Source organism: Xenopus laevis, chromosome 3S (genome assembly GCF_017654675.1).
Source record: "Xenopus laevis strain J_2021 chromosome 3S, Xenopus_laevis_v10.1, whole genome shotgun sequence".
Taxonomy (NCBI): domain Eukaryota; kingdom Metazoa; phylum Chordata; class Amphibia; order Anura; family Pipidae; genus Xenopus; species Xenopus laevis.
In genome coordinates this window covers 126,935,048-126,956,089 of record NC_054376.1, presented here as the reverse complement: position 1 = coordinate 126,956,089, position 21,042 = coordinate 126,935,048, and the positions used below count along the sequence as shown (strand labels likewise).

The 21,042-nt window shown below is 41.6% G+C and overlaps 1 protein-coding gene across 1 annotated transcript; it reads right to left on the bottom strand.

Moving 5' to 3' along the window:
* Nucleotides 1–4,994: 4,994 nt before the first annotated feature.
* On the bottom strand, nucleotides 4,995–10,476 carry serpine1.S (serpin peptidase inhibitor, clade E (nexin, plasminogen activator inhibitor type 1), member 1 S homeolog). The gene is made up of 9 exons (XM_018239674.2): nucleotides 10,363–10,476; nucleotides 10,037–10,281; nucleotides 9,631–9,876; nucleotides 8,832–9,026; nucleotides 8,455–8,653; nucleotides 8,055–8,155; nucleotides 7,151–7,237; nucleotides 6,815–6,898; nucleotides 4,995–5,344 (listed from the first exon to the last, which is right to left on the bottom strand). Exons 1-9 carry the CDS (start codon nucleotides 10,377–10,379, stop codon nucleotides 5,307–5,309), a joined length of 1,212 nt encoding a protein of 403 aa, XP_018095163.2. The 5' UTR covers nucleotides 10,380–10,476; the 3' UTR covers nucleotides 4,995–5,306.
* Nucleotides 10,477–21,042: the final 10,566 nt, after the last annotated feature.

The following is a 21,042-nucleotide window of genomic DNA, read 5'->3' as shown; positions in this document are numbered from 1 at the left end:
CTGCTTCCCAGCCATTACCAAGTTCACCCAGTGGGCAGTGTAGGTGACATACCTGCCCTGACCATGCTTGGAGGACCATGCGTCAGTAGTCATATGGACCTTTGGCCCAACACTAAGTGACAGAGATGCGGTAACTTGGCTCTGCACATGTTGGTACAGGTGTGGTATTCCCTTTTTAGCAAAAAAATTGCGGCTGGGTACCTTCCACTGCGGTGTCCCAATTGCTACAAATTTGCGGAAGGCCTCAGAGTCCACCAGCTGGTATGGTAAAAGCCGGCGGGCTAAGAGTGCAGACAAGCCAGCTGTCAGACGCCGGGCAAGGGGGTGACAGTCAGACATTGGCTTCTTACGCTCAAACATGGCCTTCACAGAAACTTGGCTGGTGGCAGATGACTGGGAATGGGAACAGGTGGTCAAGGTGGAAGGCGGAGTGGAGGGTGGTTCAGACGGGTCAAGGAGAGCAGAGGTAGAGCAGTAAGATGCTGGACCAGAAGGAGTGTGGCTTTTAGTTTGCCTGTTGCCTTTGAGGTGTTGCTCCCAAAGTGCTTTGTGCTTGCCGCTCATGTGCCTTCGCATAGAAGTTGTACCTATGTGGCTGTTGGGCTTACCAAGGCTCAGTTTCTGACTGCACTCATTGCAAATTACAATGCTTTTGTCAGAGGCACACACATTAAAAAAATCCCACACTGCTGACTTTTTGGAAGTGTGCGATCTGGCGGTAACAGTAGAAGTTGGCGGCATTGGCGGCAATGGCGGGTGCGTTGGCCGGCTGAACACAGGTGCCGATACATGTTGTTGCCCTACTGATCCCTGCGGGCTGTCCTCCCTGCTTCTTCTAAGTCTTATTCTCCTACTGCCTCTCTGACTCTCCGTCTCTCCATCTGAACTACCCTCCTCTTGCTCTCTTCTACTAGGCACCCACAAAACATCAATCTCCTCATCATCATTCTCCTCAGATGCATCAATTTCTTCTGACACATCACAGAAGGAAGCAGCAGCGGGGACCTCCTCCTCATCACTCATTATGTCCATCTCTATCGTGTTCTCTGCCAGAATTAAATCTGGTGTAAGGTCCTCATCTCCTTCATCTTCTTCTGGCAATAATGGTTGCGCATTACTCAGTTCAAGAAACTCATGGGAAAATAACTCCTCTGACCCCAGTGAAGAAGGGGCACCGGTGGTGGAGGAAGTGTTACGTGGGGTGGCCATAGCAGTGGAGGATGAGGAGGATGTTGTGGTAAAGTTAGAAACGGTAGAGGATGGGGTGTGCTGTGTAAGCCAGTCAACTACCTCTTCAGCATTTTGGGAGTTCAGGGTCATTGGCTTTTTAAAACTGGGCAATTTGCTAGGGCCACAGGATTGCATAGCAGCACGGCCCCTAGCACGGCCTCTGCGTGGCGGCCTGCCTTTGCCTGGCATTATTTTTAAAAAAACAACAACAACAACAAAAACTCAGTTGGTTTTTCTGGAAACGATAATACACACAGCTAGATGGCGGGTTGAAGAAAACACTGTGCAAATAATGCCTACAAGGTCAACGTATACACTACTACAGCGGTGGATACGGATTACGTAAAATATATGAATGCTGCTTGAAAAAAAGTAACTCAAGTGGTTTTTCTAGAGACGATAATATTATCAATATTTAGACAAAATGTGAACAAGCTCACACAGCTAGATGGCGGGTTGAAGAAAACAGTGTGCAAATAATGCCTACAAGGTCAACGTATACACTACTACAGCGGTGGATACGGATTACGTAAAATATATTATGGCTGCTTGAAAAAAGTCACTCCGGTGTTTTTTCTGGAGACGGTAATATTATGGATATTTAGACAGAATGTGAACAAGGTCACACAGCTAGATGGCGGGTTGAAGAAAACACTGTGCAAATAATGCCTACAAGGTCAACGTATACACTACTACAGCGGTGGATACGGATTACGTAAAATATATGAATGCTGCTTGAAAAAAAGTAACTCAAGTGGTTTTTCTAGAGACGATAATATTATCAATATTTAGACAAAATGTGAACAAGCTCACACAGCTAGATGGCGGGTTGAAGAAAACAGTGTGCAAATAATGCCTACAAGGTCAACGTATACACTACTACAGCGGTGGATACGGATTACGTAAAATATATTATGGCTGCTTGAAAAAAGTCACTCCGGTGTTTTTTCTGGAGACGGTAATATTATGGATATTTAGACAGAATGTGAACAAGGTCACACAGCTAGATGGCGGGTTGAAGAAAACACTGTGCAAATAATGCCTACAAGGTCAACGTATACACTACTACAGCGGTGGATACGGATTACGTAAAATATATGAATGCTGCTTGAAAAAAAGTAACTCAAGTGGTTTTTCTAGAGACGATAATATTATCAATATTTAGACAAAATGTGAACAAGCTCACACAGCTAGATGGCGGGTTGAAGAAAACAGTGTGCAAATAATGCCTACAAGGTCAACGTATACACTACTACAGCGGTGGATACGGATTACGTAAAATATATTATGGCTGCTTGAAAAAAGTCACTCCGGTGTTTTTTCTGGAGACGGTAATATTATGGATATTTAGACAGAATGTGAACAAGGTCACACAGCTAGATGGCGGGTTGAAGAAAACACTGTGCAAATAATGCCTACAGGGCAAATAATGCCTAAAAGGTCAACTTATACACTACTACAGCGGTAGTAAAATAAAAAAAAGTAAAATAAAAAAAAAATGAATATTAAAAAAAAAAATTAAAGTTGGTGCTGCTGAACTACTAGGAGCAGCAGATTAGCACACCAGTCCCACTCCCCAACACTGCTAGACTAATAGCACTGGGCTCTTATAGTAGTAGTAGTAGTAGTAGTAAAACAACAAAAAAATAAATAAAAGCAGTCCTTACAAGGACTACTGTTATTGCAGCAGTCAGCAGATGAGATCAGAAGCAGGACAGCTGCCCACTGCAGCTACATACAGAGCACTGCAGTAGAAGGTAGATTACTAGCCAGCAAAGCTACCTAAGCTAAAATGTCCCTCAAACCCCTGCAGACTTCTGTCCCTCCAATAACAGAGCAGTATCAAAACGATTACTAGCCAGCAAACTTTCAACTGTCCCTGAAATCACTAACAGGCAGCAGCTCTCTCCCTACACTATCTCTTCAGCACACACAGGCAGAGTGAAAAAACGCTGCAGGGCTTCGGTTTTTATAGGGAAGGGGAGTGGTCCAGGGGAGAGCTTCCTGATTGGCTGCCATATACCTGCTGGTCTGGGGTGAGAGGGCAAAAAAAAGCGCCAACAATGGCGAACCCAAAATGGCGAACGTCGCGCGACGTTCGCGAACTTCCGGCGAGCGCGAACACCCGATGTTCGCGCGAACAAGTTCGCCGGCGAACAGTTCGCGACATCTCTAAAAGAGGGTTGTGGGTGCACACCTAAAACCAAATAAAGACATATTTAAGTACAATAATCCCCTGTCTAAATGATTCAATGAATATGCAAGTGCATGTATTTAAAAAAGAAAAGAAAAACAGGGTTTTTAGTTACAAAGTTATGATCATAAAGTTGAAAAGCCACATGCCACCTATGACTAAGCGCCGGAGGGTTCGAAACGCGTAAGGTGGGCCTGGTGGGGTTGTTTGTAATTGATTTTTAATGCTAATTTAATAAAACAATATTTTTTATGAAAACAAAAGCCTTGGGACAGCTATCTTTGGATAAAGGACTTTCTTATAAGCCACATACCACGTCAAGGTAAACCCCATACGGCAGTCTCTAACTTGTTTACCTGTGATCAAAATATAAAAGGTCATATAGCTCTCTGCTTAACAACATTACTTGGAGTAAAGATCTCCTAAAGCTTGGTTTCAATCTGTGGACTAGATCCTCCCCCGCCACCTGCGTATGCCGCTTTTAAAAGAGAGACGGCCCAAACCAACACCCATTTTTTTTTTTAAAGAAATGTGATAATGAAGAGAAACCCTGTTTTTTCTTTGCTTTTTTAAATACATGCACTTGCACATTCATTAAATGATTTAGACAGGGGATTATTGTACTTAAATATGTTTTTATTATTATTATATTAGTAGTGCACCCACAACCCTCCTTTTTTCCCGGGACATGTGTAATGTAATGTATACATATATAACATATATGCCCATTCAACTTTAACTTCCCGCCGTATGAAAATTAGCCTGAGAGAAAACCGAAGTTGCGCTAGCATAATTGAACGCTATCGCATCTTCGCTTTGATTGCCAAAGTAACGCTAGCGAAAATTTGCCAGCGTTTGGCTCCCTTGACGCAACTTAAATTAGCGTTGTCTGAGCGAATGTCCGCTTGGTGAAGTGTTGTGATGGCTGCGAAGCAGTTGCTGGCGAATTTGAGCTGCTTAGTAAATTTACCCCTTTATGTTTAGGCTAGGGCCAGACGATTGCGAATCTTGGCCTGCGGAGAAATGCAGGCTGCAAATCTTCTCCAATGTACCTGCTTTTCCTTAACCGGAAATATTGTCTCGGGTGCAGACAGATTTAGTCGCCGAAATGCGTTATTTTGCTCTGAAATCCGCCCTGCCTGCAGGAAGAGAAGAAGAGCAGCCTGGTAGCGGATTCTCCACCTGTTGACAATCCATATTGTCTGGCCCTAACCTAAAGGAAGATCTTGTAGTGGCTTTTACAAGAGGCGTCACAAGGCATTCTGGAGAATTTGATCCAATTCCAGGTTCGGTATCAGATCCATTTGTCAAGATCATTTACATATATGCCTTGTTCTATTATGTGATCCCTGCAGTCATCAGGCTACTTATAAGCCAACATTTGGATGCTGCACAATAGCATCTCTCTTCATCCAATGCCCAACGATAAGCCTGATCCCATGTCACAATGGAACAGTTTTGCAGTTATTGGGCAGGAACTTCCCCATTAAATTGCACTTTCCCGGACAATCTGTTTCAGAGCGAGATGTTCGAGTTGGTGTGAAGGTCAGTGTATGAATAAACTACTAAATATAAATAAATATATTTAATAAATATAAAAAAAAACTCAATTACAATTCTTTATAAAATTCAGTAGTATCAAAACTATAAAATCTTACTTATAAGGCAATGACACGCTTACGCTATACCTTTTAATCCTCACTCACTCATACACTCACACTCTTTGGAGCTTTCATACTACCCGTTATTCCCCCCTTCCCCCCAAATGGCCAGTTTTTTTGCCCAACCCTCCAACAAGCAGGCTTTAGGGTTCAGGTGAGTCTTGTTAAAACAGAATCTGTCTCACAGGTACAGGCGGGTCAGGATCCACAGAACAGTCTCCTCAGGGCTCCATGACTTGTCCAACAAAAAGCAGTGTGCCTGGAAGGTAGAGAGGTCCTTTAAATTCATTATCATTATGTCGGCTTAGCTTTAGACAGTCACTTCCGTATGTCTTAATACTACAAATATGTACTTAGGCAGCATGTTACCCTTTTATATGAATGGAAAACAGCTAAAGATGGGTATGGGCATCGCCACAATTGTCTCTAAAGAGGATTGTGGCAAAAATTCCATCTGTGCCATTAAAGAATAAGTAAACATTTAAAATAAGTGAATGTAAATGATGATTGTGCTATTCTAAGTACTCTTGTAATTTACATTCATTATTTATTTATGTTTGATTCCAAGATATTAAGGGATACATGTACTGTTAATATGAATAAATTTTGTTACAACAGCGCCACCTGCTGGTCAGTTTCCCACCAGTCTGACCAGCAAGTAGTCAAGGAAGTTGTCAGGAGAAAGAAAGAGGCTGCTCTGATGTTCTTCTGCTTAGGAAAGTTTCTTATTCTTTTCTTAAGCAGAAGAACATCAGAGCAGCCTCTTCTTTTTTCAAAACAAAATAAAATGAATGTTAATAACAAATAAGCTTAGAATAGCACCCTCATCAATTTTACATTAACGTATTTTAAAGGTTTACTTATCCTTTAAGCTAAGGCTAGTTGCACACATTGCACGTTCTACACTGACTTAGATATGTCAGATCTGTATAATTTAAAGGGGTGGTTCACCTTTGAGTTAACTTTTAGTATGTTATAGAATGACTCATTTTAAGCAACTTTTCAGCTGGTCTTAATTTTTTCCTTTTTTATAGTTTTTGCTGCTTTATAGCCTTCCCAGCTTTAAAATGGGGCTCACTGACTGAAACCAGATGGCTGAAATTGCAAACTTCGGAGCTGCTGAATAAAAAGCGAAATAACTGAAAGACCGCAAATGATTAAAAAATGAAAACCAATTGCAAATTTGCGTTAATCTAAAGGTGAACAACCCCTTTAAACGCAGCACAATACATCCCCTGTGCACGCTAACTGGCCGATGGCATGCCTGGTCAGTAGGGATGCACCGAATCCAATATTTTGGATTCGGCCGAACCCCCGAATCCTTCACGAAGGATTTGGCCGAATACCGAATCCGAATCCTAATTTGCATATGCAAATTAGTGATGGGAAGGGGAAAACATTTTTTACTTCCTTGTTTTGTCACAAAAAGTCACGTGATTTCCCTCCCTGCCCCTAATTTGCATATGCAAATTAGGATTCGGATTCAGTTCGGCCAGGCAGAAGGATTCGGCCGAATACTGCTGAAAAAGGCCAAATCCTGGCCGAATCCCGAACCGAATCCTGGATTCGGTGCATCCCTACTGGTCAGGCAAACTGTACATACACAAGGGGCAGAAAGAAGCAGATCTCAGCTGGTGTATGTGTGCCACTGGCCTATATTATTAGCTGCTGTAGGTTCTACAAACACATTACGATGGAACACATTGCTATAGCATAGTATTTATCTCACCTGTTGGGTTGTGTCTGACCATGAACAAGAAAGGATGGTCCAGGATGACCTCCAGAGGAGCCATTCGGGCTAGCAGGATAGCAGCTGTGGAGACGGGGAGAATTCTCATTTAGAAAAATAATCAGTTTCCAAAGGATATTCTTTTTTTATTCCTCTTCACTTTCTTTTGGCACAGTATTATAGATATATTATAGAGCTGAATACCCCCCCAACTGCCTAACCCATTCTGGGCATGTATGGCCAACTTAATATTAAGAGATATATAGTAAGTTGCTGGGTGTTATTTACTAATAGCGAGCGCATATGTTGTTACTTGTGCACGTTTCTTTTTCTCACCTGTTGCTGCAGATGCTCTTGTACCCCTTTCTGTCACTTCAACTTTGATTTTTTGGAAAGCTTCAGATACATATAGTGGTTTTTCAGCTAAAGAAAAAAAAAGTGTCAGTGTAAACAATGCCATGAGTCTAAGAATGTCACCAAACATATTTTCTGTTGTCACTGGGGTAGGAATGGTGGCTAGAAGATTCAGGAGACTGGCAGCCTAGGCCTCAGTGGGCTCTGTAATTTGCCCAGCCTGTTAACCTAAATTTACCAGCACCAGGGCTCTCCCACTAGGCCATTGCAGGAGATTTAAAGCTTAGCTTAATGTCTATTCAGAGTGTTCTTTACTTATAGCCATCTTAAGTGGGGTTCTGAGAGTGTTCAAACTTTGAAGTACAGAAGAGAATACATTTTACTCTACCAATGGATTACTGGACAGTTGTAAATAGTATCTTTAAGGATTGTGGAAGAAGTTAAAGTGAGTGGGTTGAGAGATAGACAAAAAGTAAAATAGGAAAATACATGGACGGGATATTTATAATATAGATTGGAAGAATAAAAAAAGTAGGGATAGTTATAAAGGCAAAGAACCAACAACAGGGGATGTATGAGAGAATATAAGAGAAGATGTAAGAGAGAAGAATAAAAGGAGAGTGGTTATTTATTATATAGATTGGAAGAAAGAAAAGAGTAGGAATAGATGTAAGGCAAAGACACAACAATAGGGAAAGGATGAGAGAATATAAGAGAAGATGTAAGAGAAAAGAACGAAAAAGTAGAGCGGTTATTTATTATACAGATATGGCAAAGAGACAACAATGATGAGAGAACATAAAAGAAGAGAGAAGAATAAAAAAAGTAGAGGGATTAATGACAGTTGCTAAGGTTTTGTGGTGAGCTCCCTCTGAAGGTCACTTACAGGATAAGCGGCTAAAGTCTGCTGTCTCTTCAGTGAACATGTCAGTCATCCCCAGACGTTCTAGAGGCTTCTTTAGATCTACTTCACTAAGCAGAGAGAACCTAGAACAGAGAATATTATGAAAACAAAACCTATGATATGAAAATAAAATGAAAATAAATTAACTACATGGAACTATATAATCACAAAGACATGATAAATGCTAATTGATGGGGATGCTTTTGTTCACCAGTTGTTCTAACTCTTTGCTGCTTCCGGTATCAGACAGGGATACCCAGGCATTAAGATGGCCATATGTGTTACAACATTGTAGGATGACCATTAATGAAAAGAAATCCTGACCAAATCTGGGAGTGTATGTCCAGCTTTAGTAGCACTTCCACTTTGTAACTATACTTACTTGGGTAGGACTATAAGACGTGTTACTTTCTTCATTTGGGCTTTCCACTGGGCAATGAGCTCAGGTGTCAGGATGTTGGTGATGGCGGATAAGGGAACATTTTTTTCATAAGGAGCAGCAATAAGCATGCTGAGCTCCTCTCCTTCATATGGCAGCTCTATCACATCATAAAAATCCCCATCTAGGGTCGTGAACTCACCTAAAGTTACAAAAAAGGGTTACGGTTAAAAAATGTAGGAATGGAGAAGACCTTACTCAAGCATCAGACACAAAAAATTGCACCACTTATTGCTTAGTCCAGGTCTTGTCAGCAGACTGTTGTCTGAAACCTTTTCTCTATTTGTTTGGTCAATTAGATATTGAAGCAGGGTGCTTACTGTAGTTGTATTTCCCAGTGTTGGCCATCATTTGAACTTGCACATGAGACCCATCAGATCTGTAGAATGGGCGCTGGCGAGTTGCCTTTTCTGGGAATGGGACAGTCCATTTTCCACTGAAGTGTACAGCACTTAATAGCACGAGGCGGGTCAGTGGAGGTATGTTGTTGCTTCCCACTAAATCTTTGATCATTCCTACGTAAAAGAAGAGTATTGGTGAAAATTATTACAGGAATCACCCAAGAACCCAGAATGTCGGAGGGTTAACTGTAGTTGGAAAAGGTATATGAATCAAAAAATAAGGAGAATCATGAAAAACATTCTACGTGGTAGAAAGGGGATAAGATCACCAAACAAAGAAGGTGCAAATATGAAATAAGGGCACTAATTCTTTGACTTTATATTTTCCTTTGGGTGTTCTAAAGTTCTGCTTGGCTTATAACTGGTTTAGTCCAGTTCTAATGTAAGCTGACCTAGCCCTATAAATATTCTAATGGTCCAACTGTCTATAAGGTGGCCTTTCCCTGTTATTGCTTTAATGTTCTTGTTGGCTCTTACTTATATAAAAATGAGGGACACACTGACTACAATAGTCACTCTTAATGCTGTCATCAGAACATTAAGCATCTTATCAAATAATCATATGTTCATCAAATAATCATATGTTCCATCTCTTGACATTGTTAAACGATGAAGCTAATAAGGGTGAGCTTTCAGACTTACTAGATGAAATGATTGCTAATATATACTGTGAGGTTATTCACCTTAGATATGTATCATCGCTAATGGTCATACTTACCATCTGTCTTGTTTTCTACCCATTGATTTATGATATCCTTGGCTTGGGCTGCATCAGTAAAGTTGACCTGGCTAACTTGTCGGTGAAAAGTTGCTTGAAATCTTTCGAGGAACCCTGGAGTCAGTGATAGGTGCCGCTGTACAAAGAGACCATCTGCAATGTGTACTGGCTTGGGGTCTTCAGTAGATTTTTGTTGTCCGGAAATCTGCTCCCGCAGCTTATGAAGTGACAAGGCCACTGCCCATTCTGCAAAGGAAGAAGAAACAATGCTTCCACTATTCGATCTCTATAAGATTGACCACCACAGATCATTGTTGATTGGTTTTGATGGGTTACCACAAAGGCACATTTCCCAAATGACCGCTAAACCTTTTAATATGCATATTTGAGTTTTTGGCTGCTGTACCTTTCTGTCCAAAATTGAGAGCTTTTTGGATCTGATCCAATGTTTTTCCGGCTGCTCCAGACTGAAGGACACTCAAGGCGGATGTTACCCCATAAGGCGAGAAGCCCAGGTTCTTTCCCTGTTGGTCTTCAAGAACCTCTTGAAACAAACGTAACCCAAAACTCGTGCTTTTCTGAGCCACACAAGATATTCTGTTTTGGGCAGAAGCGACCAATGTCAGGGAAAGTAAGAGGACCAGCATGCACCTGCGGAGAGAAATAAAAAGTTCAGGAGAAAGTACGAGAGAGTAAGATAACATCATCACTCTAAGAGAATCAAGGACTCACCTTATGTTGTGTGACATTTTGTCTGATACACCGAGTGTTCTGTGGATGAACTCAGACAGCAAGATTTGTTCTGTGCAGCGGTTTCCCTGCAAGCTCCTGACTGCTGTGAAATATTCAAGCTCGTAGCTCTCTATTTATATTTCCTCCTGCCCCTGACATCGCCGGGGTGTTTCCCAACACATGTGGAAACCACATGTTCAGTCTAGAGTTCCAAAGATGAATAATAGGATCGGCCTCCAGATTCTGGCCAATGAGTGCAGAGTGCAAAATTGTGGCGCTGTCCCCCCAAGCCTCTCCCGTCTAAGCTTGTTTCTATGTTTTGAATTTGTTAAATATTTCAAGCCAATTGTCTCATACAGCCAAAAAGCCTCTTTATTTGCAGAATGGTAATAATTAATGGAAGTTCTGATCTACAAAGTTAATGTTTTTCCTAGAAGAGACTTCATAACAACGTAACGAATATAACAGTCCAGTGTACTAAAGCAGACTGAACAAAAAATGTTTATTTTTCCTTGAAATTGCCATTATCCTAACTGAAACCATTTGGCACACGGGGCTTTAGGACACCAAGCTGCTGTTGAAGAACCACAATGCCAATGTCTTTCACCTCCTGTCCCGGCTTTTCATTTATAAGAATAGGAAACATCTACCTATAGCGAATGTGTGCCCCTCAGTCACCACCAGGGATTGCCATTCTGCCACAATATATACTCAATTTGCATGACTGTTTGACTGATGATGCCCTTTTGCCCTATCCTAATCTTAAAGCAATTAGTTAATTTTGTTTACCCATTTAAGGATAAGTAAACCTTTAAAATAAGTGAATGTAAAATTGGTGAGTGGGCTATTCTAAGAAATTTTGCAATATAGGGCTATTCTAAGAAATTTTGCAATATACATTCATTATTTATTTTGTTTTTATTCCAATATATTAAGGGATACATGTACTGTTAATATGAATGAATCAGAATCAATGGTCAGTTTCCCACCAGTCTGACCAGCAAGTAGTCAAGGAAGTTGTCAGGAGAAAGAAAGAGGCTGCTGTGATGTTCTTCTGCTTAGGAATAAAATTAGAAACCTTTCTCACATCTTTCTTAAGCAGAAGAACATCAGAGCAGCCTGAGGGGTCTGTTTCCTTTATAGCTAATATAAAACCCCCTCCTCCACAGCAGCAGGGCCAGATTACCCGATAGGCACACTAGGCGCCTGCCTAGGGCCTGCCTAGCTCTAGGGGCCCGGTCCTGGAAAACAGGAAAGAAAAATCACCTATGAAATGTTCCAGGTTCCCGGCCCCCCTAGCGGCGCTGTGACGTCATGGCGTGTTGACTGCGCAGCGCTGATGTAACGGTGCGCGCAACGCCATTGCATCACTGAGGGAGGATCGTCAAAGGCAATTAAAGGCTGGGTGTGCGCAGGGAAAGCTACAGTTGCCGTCTAAACTTTATCGTGTTAGGAGCTCCAATCTGTCTCTAAATCTGTGTTTGCCTTGTAGTCTGTGCAGCAAGTGTGTGGCAGCAGTGTTTTAGTATATTTTTGAATGCCGCCCCCCCCCTCACCAACTTATGTGTCGGGAGGGGAGGCAGAAACACTATTGCGGAGAGCGCAATTGCGCTCTCTCGCAATAGTACAGCCGAATTTCCGGTTCAAAAACCGGAAATTCGGCTCTTAAAGGTGCAGGAGTGGCTTTTTGCCGCCCCTGGAATCCTTTCAGGCACTGCCGCCTGAGGCGAGCGACTCAGCTCGCCTCATTGGCGGCGCGCCCCTGACAGCGCCGTTTCTGTATGTATTGCCGCCTGAGGCGGCTCCAGTAATGCCGCCCCCCCAGCCCGATTCCATTTCCGGGGGGGGGGAGGCAGCAACGCTAGTGCGGAGAGCGCAATTGCGCTCTCTCGCCCTAGTAAAGCCGAATTTCCGGTTCAAAAACCGGAAATTCGGCTCTTAAAGGCACCAGGAGCGGCTTTTTGCCGCCCCTGGAAACCTAGCTGGCGATGCCGCCTGAGGCGAGCGCCTCAGCTCGCCTCATTGGCGGATCGCCCCTGCTGAAAGGGTCAGGACAGTGAGGTTGGGGAATGCACTGCCGGGTGATGTTGTGATGCTGATTCAGTTAATGACTATAAGAGGGACTTGGATGATTTCTTGGACAGACATAATATCAAAGGCTATTGTGATACTAAACTCTATAGTTAGTATAGATATGAGTATATATCATTTATGTGACAGTAGGGAGGGGTGTGTGTATGGGGCTGGGTTTTCATTTTTAGGGGTTGAACTTGATGGACTTTGTCTTTTTTCAACCCAATTTAACTATGTAACTATGTAACTATGTAACTATCTTTCTTCTCCTTATCTTGTGCTTACCTGCCTACCACTGCAGCTTGTCTGCATGAATACATATATGGTATCTATTATCCGGAAACCCGTTATCCAGAAAGCTCCGAATTATGAAATGGCCATCTCCCGTAGAATTATCCAAATAATCCAGATTTTTAAAAAATGATTCCCATTTTTCTGCAATAATAAAACAGTAGCTTGTGCTTGATCCCAACTAAGATATAATTAATCCTTATTGGAGGCAAGAGCAGTCTATTGGGTTTATTTAATGTAAAGGATTTTCTAATAGGCTTAAAGGAGAAGGAAAGGTTAAAACTAAGTAAGCTTTATCAGAAAGGTCCGTCTAAATATACCAGTAACCCCTCAAAGTAATGCTGCTCTGAGTCCTCTGTCAAAAGAAACACCGCATTTCTTTCCTTCTATTGTGTACTCATGGGCTTCTGTATCAGACTAACTGTTTTCAGCTTAAACCTCCAGGGCTAGGGCTTGAGCATGCTCAGTTTGTTCCTCTCTTTCCTCCCCTCCCTGCTGTAATCTGAGCCCAGAGCTATGAGTGAGAAACTCAGGCAGGAAGTGATGTCACACCAAGCTAATATGACAGCTGCTATCCTAAACAGAGAGTTTCTAGAGCTTTTTACTCAGGCATGGTAAAACATACAGAATAAATATAGCATTCTAGCTTGCACTATTGCAGCTAATCTATTGGCCTCCGTAGCTTTCCTTCTCCTTTAAGGTATGAAATTAAGGAAAGATCTGTTATCCAGGAAGACCCCGGGTCCTCAGCTTTCTAGATAACAGGTCCTATACCTGCATGACAGTTTTTTTTGTGAAATGTGCACAACGTTTCATGTTGAGGGGTGTATGGGTTTAAAATATGGGGGTGCTATGGCCAGTGTGGTGTTGCACTCATTTCATTGTTTTTCCTTCTGCAGGTTGAAATACATTTCCATCAGAAAAATAGGGTTCCCACTCCCAGTCACCCACCTGACTGTGCCCCTGATCTCCCAAATCTCAACCTCATTTCCCAAACTCTGCCCTTTTTGCGACTCCATGTTCCCTGTAGAGCTTTCCCCAATGTGCCTTGGTATTACATGATTTCTAGTGAAATGATCACATCCAGTATGATTTATCTATTCCTATCACCACTACCTGTTACAGTAAAGACCAGACAGGCCTGTAGGAAACTGAGTCAGGTTGTGGGTCAAGAAACAATAAACTCTATCAGAATGATCAGCTCTTCAGTTATGGAAAGTGAATTGTTTTGACATGGGAGCGAGGCAGCATTGTGTTTGAGGTGAGTCACTGTCACATACAGACAGAACTGCTGTGACACTGTCTGTAGGGGAATCTCTTTCCCTTTCACTCAACTGTCATCTATGAATCAGGCAGCTATTCCCACCCTCACCTTCTCTTAGGTCATTTGTTTCCTACTTACAGGGTACATGCATTCATGCTTACATTCTTTTCTAAAGCTTAAAGGAACAGTTCAGTATAAAAACTGGGTAAATAAATTGGCTGTGCAAAATAAAAAATGTATCTAATATAGTTAGTTAGGCAAAAATGTAATGTATAAAGGCTGGAGTGAGTGGATGTGTAACATAATAGCCAGAACACTACTTCCTGCTTTTCAGCTCTCTAACTCTGAGTTAGTCAGTGACTATAAGGGGGGCCACATGGGACATAACTGTTCAGTGAGTTTGTAATTGATCCTCAGCATTCAGAATTCAAAAAGACCAACTGAAATTAAGTCAAAGTTTTTTCTTGGCCGAAAAAGGTCCATTTTCAATCGAATAGGTCCGTACTCGCCCGAATTCGAAGTAATAGCACATTCGATCGAATTCGATCGAATTCGAATCTAAGTTTTTCCACCAATTGACTTCAAATAGGCTCTAGGAAGTCCCCCATAGGCTAAAACAGCAATACAGCAGGTTTTAGATGGTGAATGATTGAAGTCGAACTTTTAAAGAGACAGTACATTTTTTTCAAATTTGAATCGAATTTGGACTATTCCATAGTCAAAGTAGACAAAAAATAGCTTGAAATTCAAATTTTTTGAATTCTAAAATGTATCTCAACCTTTGATAAATCTGCCCCCAAGAGTAGTAGTGTTCTGGCTATTATGTAAGACATCCAGTCACTCCAGCCTTTATACATTACATTTTTGTCTAACTTAACTATATTAGATACATTTTTTATTTTGCACAGCCTATTCATTTACCCAGTTTGTATTTTTATACTGAACAATTCCCTTAAAGGATAAGTAAACCTTTAAAATAAGTGAATGTAAAATTGATCAGGGTGCTGTTCTAAGACGTTTTGCAATGTACAGTCATTATTTATTTTCTTTTAATTCCAAGATATTAAGGGATACATGTGCTGTTAATATGAATGAATTTTGTTACAACAGCGCCACCTGCTGGTCAGTTTCCCACCAGTCTGACCAGCAAGTAGTCAAGGAAGTTGTCAGGAGAAAGAAAGAGGCTGCTCTGATGTTCTTCTGCTTAGGAAAGATATGAGAAAGGTTTCTAATGCTATGTTACTTACAATGTTAGCAAATTTCAACTGCCAAATCAACTGTGGACATAAAAAGTAAGTAAACAGGATTCTAAATGAAAAATCTTGTATATTGACTGAGGATTCTGGGAGTTGCCGTTTTAGCTATCCTTCTGTTATTTTCCTACAATTAATAAACCTGCACAATCTGTTGTTCTGTTAATAAATATTATTATTATATTATTATTATTATTTCCAGAAGATACCAACCCCCTCCACATGCTTCTTTATGTCTCTATTATTACGCTTTACTGTCCCTCTCCCCCCTCTCTTACACGTGTGTGAATGTTTCATGTAGGTTTCTGTTTTTATCATCACCAAAACACAGTCTAAATATAGTCTTATTATCCTAAGCAAACAACCACTGTCAGGAATGAAAGTGCCTCTGACCAGAACCCAAATATGTGCAGATTTTGGGAAATCTGAACTAAACAAAATATATACATGTATTAATAACATAATATTCAGGAAGTGACACAGCTGTTTTCAACTGTTCCGTAGCCAAACTAGTGATACCGTAGCCAAACTAGTGATATAAGCTTGTTACTGTGTATTTCCGAAGGCCACATGACTGGTGTCTGACAGATGATGTTGTCTGTGTCCCTGGGGGCCATTTACTAACTGGCCTCCACAAAGGTTGCACCCCAGGCAGTGATGAGACCTGGAGGATAAGTGCATTTCTCCAAAGAGTTTGCTCGTACAGTTTTGATCCATGAATTATTGGTCAAACATTGGACAAAACAATCCATAAAAACGTCATAAATTGCTTCCTAATTTTAGGAACCTATGACACAGTATCTGGCCCTAATGCAGTGGTTGTTGGAGTTGAGTTCAGGCCACCTTTGGAGGTCCAACCTTTTGTCAGCACCCTTTTCTCTCTTAACATCGTTGTACATTAAAAATGGTTTAATCAGTCATTTAACCATAGTTCCAAGAATATGTAGGACAGCAAATACATATTAATCCCAAATATCTCCGAAATATATATTGTATATGACCCTGAAGCCGGGCATTCTTGTGCCTATAGAAGATCAAGTAGGTATTCTTCCCAAGTCTTACCCTAACTGACCTTGAAGTTGGACTTTTAGATGTATCTAAGAGAGAAAATAGTCATTCTTCCCAAATCTCACCTTTTATTTTAGTTTCAGAGTCCACTTAGCCACTGCTCCAATGTAACCAGTCCTCCTCTCTCTTTTCACTCCATATACATCTTAAGGTGGCCATGCACAAGACTCTGAGAGCTACAGATTCGGCCCCTCCAGACCCAGTCGCAAACTTATTGATCTTGACATTAGACCCTGTCAATGGACTGCTTAAAAGAAATTACCAACGTTTCTGGATTTTCCCCTTTAGTATCTGGCCCACCAATGCTCGTTTCTCCTCGAGTAAATACTATAAAATCCAAAGTTTAAAAGGTCAGCGCTAAACAATGCTCAGGGGAGAAAAATAGGATGAAAAGGGAAAACGATAAAAATGTTATAGTGTAGTATTTACTTATAAAGTTGTAGTTCCACACTCTCATATATTCCCAATTATACCTTTTGTGCAATTATCCTTTAAATGTCACCACGTGTGGGTGTTTGAGTGTTACTTACAAACATATAACTTTAAGATGTGCACATCAAAAAACCTTGTAGAAATACGGCTGTAGGATATCCTCTTGCTAGGAGAAGTTAAAAAGCACAGAAATAGTGTAAAATCCTTTTTTATTCTATAACAATAAAAATCAATTGGTTACACTCACATTTTTGTGATTAAAATCAGGCATAACGTGTCTCCATGCTTAATTCCGATGTTCCGAGTGGCCTTGGTGGTTTGGGCTCCAACCCGTGTTGCCGTCACACCCCCCTAGCTACTTCCTGGACGATTGGAGATGACGTCAGCCGCCTATGCCTTGGCGACACAAAGCCTCTGAGGAAGTCGCCAAGCGTCGAAACGCGTAAGGCATAGGCAGCTGATGTCATCTCCAAGTGTCCAGGAAGTAGCTAGGGGGGTGTGAAGACAACGCGGGTCGGAGCCCAAACCACAAACCACCAAGGCCACTCAGAACATCGGACTTAAGCATGGAGACACGATATGCCTCATTTTATTGATATAGAATAAAAAAGGATTTTACACTATTTCTGCACTTTTCAACTCCTCCCAGTGGACTGCCCAAATCTGCTCAGAAAAGCACCACATTAGCAAGCTGATGAGGTCCTCTCAAGATGGGTCACTCTAAGTCACCATTATGATCCTGTAGTATATCTGGGGCCAAACCAATGAATCGTTTAGATTTGGTCTGGAGCATGGGTGACCAAGTTGGGTGAATATCTTAGTGTATGTCAATCATTAGGCTAATATTGCACAGGGAATTTTGAACTCTGTAGGGTTCTTGTGGAGAGCAGCACTAGTCAGGTAACCCTTAATTGCTGTTTTTAGTAGCAAAGCATGGGAAGCTCTTTGCCTAATGCAATAAATGATGCCAGTCAGGAAGCTTCTCAGAAACAGCCTTTTTATTTACTTGAGAGGTACCAAGTGAGTAAGGGCACTTTGATTGGCCCTGTTGACTGCAAGATCAATGCAGGAGTCAAATAACCTCCTGTGTCATAACCTGTAAAGATCACACCTGAATCCCACCTGAAGGAGTCTGGATAAAGAATGCAGGTAGAAGACACCCAAGGTGTTTAAAGTCAGGCTTCTGTCTCGGCAGGCCCAAACCTCCTAAGGCAATACAAATACAACCTCTTAATGAGAACTAAAAGAGTTATAAAATATATGTATATCATTTATGTTAAAGGGAAAGGGTAACAATTACAGCCCTTAAATAAAAAAGACAAAATGTTCCTATAATGACGAAATGCCCATTAACTATAAAAATAATATTTCTAAAAAGAGCCATAGGAAATGACACAGCTAGGGCTTTGACAGTGTGCCAGTAAATACTTTGAATTGAATCACAGCCCTACTTGGAAGTTGCTCTAATTTGCATTTCTTTTTATTTCTTTTTGCTTGTTTTGTCCTCTCTTTGGCGTAACAGCAATTTACAAGGTAGTTTATTTTCAGCTTTGTTTTCTTACTTAATGATGTTCTAACTGCAGGCTTCTGATCATTTATTTCCATTGGTAAATGAATACAACATTTTGTTTTCAGTATTCACCTGGTCCTTTTTTTAAAGCAAAATGACAGCACTAGTGATGGGCGAATTTGCGCTGTGTCGCTTCGGCGAAAAATTCACGAATTTAGCGAGAAATTCACGAAACAGCGTTTTTGATGCCGGCGCCTGTTTTTTGACGCCCATTTTTGACGCCGGCGTCTGGTTTATAGGAAATTTTTTTTCGATGCCAGCGAATTTTTGCCGCGAATTTTCGCGGGCGTTTCGCAAATTTATTCGCTGGCGGCGAATCGCGCAAATTCGCCGCAAATTTGCGCCTGGCGAATAAATTCGCCCATCACTAGACAGCACTCAAGTGATAGATGTGAACATTGGAGAACAGGAAAGTGTTAACCAATAGGGCTAGGGCTGAGTGGATGACATCACAGACAATGACCCATTACCCATCAGCGTGTGTACAGTAGTCCAGGCAAGGTGATATGAAGAGAGAATGTATTAGAATTTTAGCAGCATGTTGGGTAATTAAGGAGAGTGTTTTGGAAAGTGACATGACATAAGGGGGGATATTTATCAAAAAGTGAAGTTAGAGATCTCATAGTCCACTAGTCTGAAATTCCACCACTCTCCATTAATTTCTATGGGATTTTTAAAAGAGTATTTATCAACTGGTGAAAGTTAAAGTTCACTCTTTGATAAATATGCCTTTAAAAATCCCATAGAAATGAATGGAGATTGGCGGAATAATGGTGATCTCTAACTTTACTTTTTGATAAATATACCCAAAGGAGTGAAGGACAAAGCTAAATCAAGGATAACTTAAAGGCACTGGGCCCGGGGTGATAGTGGAATTGTTAACTATGATAGATACCGTATATACTCGCGTATAAGCCGAGTTTTTCAGCACCCAAAATGTGCTGAAAAACTCAACCTCGGCTTATACGCGGGTCATACCGTAGATACGCTCCTTCCGCGGCCCCAGCAGGACTGTCTGTGACTGACTGTCACAATCGCCGCCCGGAGCAGGTCCAGGAGCTCCGGGCGGCGCGTCCTTCCCTGCCGGCGTTCGCTCCCAAAATGGCGCCGGCCGCTACCCACGTGGCGGCCATGGGCGCCGCCATTTTGGGAGCGAACGCCGGCAGGGAAGGACGCGCCGCCCGGAGCTCCTGGACCTGCTCCGGGCGGCGATCGTGACAGTCAGTCACAGACAGTCCTGCTGGGGCCGCGGAAGGAGCGTATAGCCGAGAAGGAATAAGAGGGAACATTAGGTGGGCCCCCAGGGCCTCATCAGCCCAGATCCACTCCTGCGGCTGGCAGAGCTGCTTCTTGCCTTCACTCCTTCCTGACCTCCCCCACTCAATAGCAGCTGTAATACACATGAAGAAGGTAAGCACTGGGGGAGAAGGGGGGACAGAGGGGAATTTGTGGCTGGGGGCCCCGTGCGGGTGGTGGGGAGGTAGTGTGCAGCCTCTGATTCCATAGTTTTCTGTTCCATAGTTTTTGTTACTCCTTTTTCTCAAAATTGTCTACAAACTTCTCAATATGATTTTATCTGTTAAATCATTTCTTTTAAATGTAAAAATGAGCTGACTTTTATGTCTCGATATTCACATTTTGAAATCTGACATGGGACCCCTAGGCTTATACACGAGTCAATACATTTTTCCAGTTTTCTTAGGTAAATTAGGTACCTCGGCTTATACACGGGTCGGCTTATACACGAGTATATACGGTACTTCTGGGATGTTATGAATGTTGGATGGGGGAAAGAGAACCATTTCAGTTAGAAAGAGGTTTAATTTAAGGTAGCATGGGGGCAACCAAGAAGAGATAGTAGACAGGCAGGAAAAGACCTTAGTTAAGAGCTCTCGGTTGAGATTAGGAGAGGAGATTTAGGGGGTTATTTATTAAAGTCTGAATGCTTAAAATTTGAGGGTTTTTTTACTATCCGAATTTTAAGTGGAAAAAGAAAAATCTAAATTTTCAAGATTTATTAGTAAAAGTCAGAATCTGAAATTTCTGGCATCTCAGGCTTGCCAAGTTTGTATATAAGTCAATGGGAGAGGTTCTTATCCTATTTGGAAGTTTCTGTGGGTTGCACTGGAAATAGCCGGAAAAAAAATTGTTTTTTTCAGGAAAAATCCAGAAAAAAATCGAGCGATTCGGGAAATAAATACAAAGAAATCGTGCAATTCAGATTTTCGCTCGATTTTCCCCCCAATCTGATCAAATCATGCTTTTTTTCTGCAAATCTTGAATTCTAGTTTGGTCAGACATTTCTATTTTAAAAAATCAGATACATTGGGATTTTGAGAAATAATCCCAATAGAGGATTGTCACCATAGCGGTGATACTGAAAACCATATTTGTTGATTAGTTTGCCAAGGGAGGAAGAATAGAGAGACTATAATAAGGGGTTCTAGGTCAGAGCCTTGAGGAACCTCAACAGAATGGAGTAAGTAAGGGAAAAGATGATACTCCATTGTAAGAGACACTTAAAGAACAATTTCTGAGGTTAGATGAAAGCCAGGACAAGGCAGTGTGATTAACTCCAAGAGAATGGAGGGACTGGAGGTGGAAAGGGTGTTCCACAGTGTCAAACGAAGCTGAAAGATCAAGGGGTATTAGCAGTGTAAGGCTAGGGGCACAGGCTGAGAGAAGCAGATCGGCTCAGTGCCGCTGCTCCATTTGAATCCAATCAGCCT

Bases quoted from the DNA above. Each gene is read 5' to 3' on its own strand.
- serpine1.S (XM_018239674.2), bottom strand. The intron at 9,027-9,630 runs GTAAGTATGACC...TCTTTTACGTAG, and splicing joins GGTAGAAAACAAGACAGATG to GAATGATCAAAGATTTAGTG. The intron at 8,654-8,831 runs GTAAGCACCCTG...TTGTAACTTTAG, and splicing joins CACTGGGAAATACAACTACA to GTGAGTTCACGACCCTAGAT.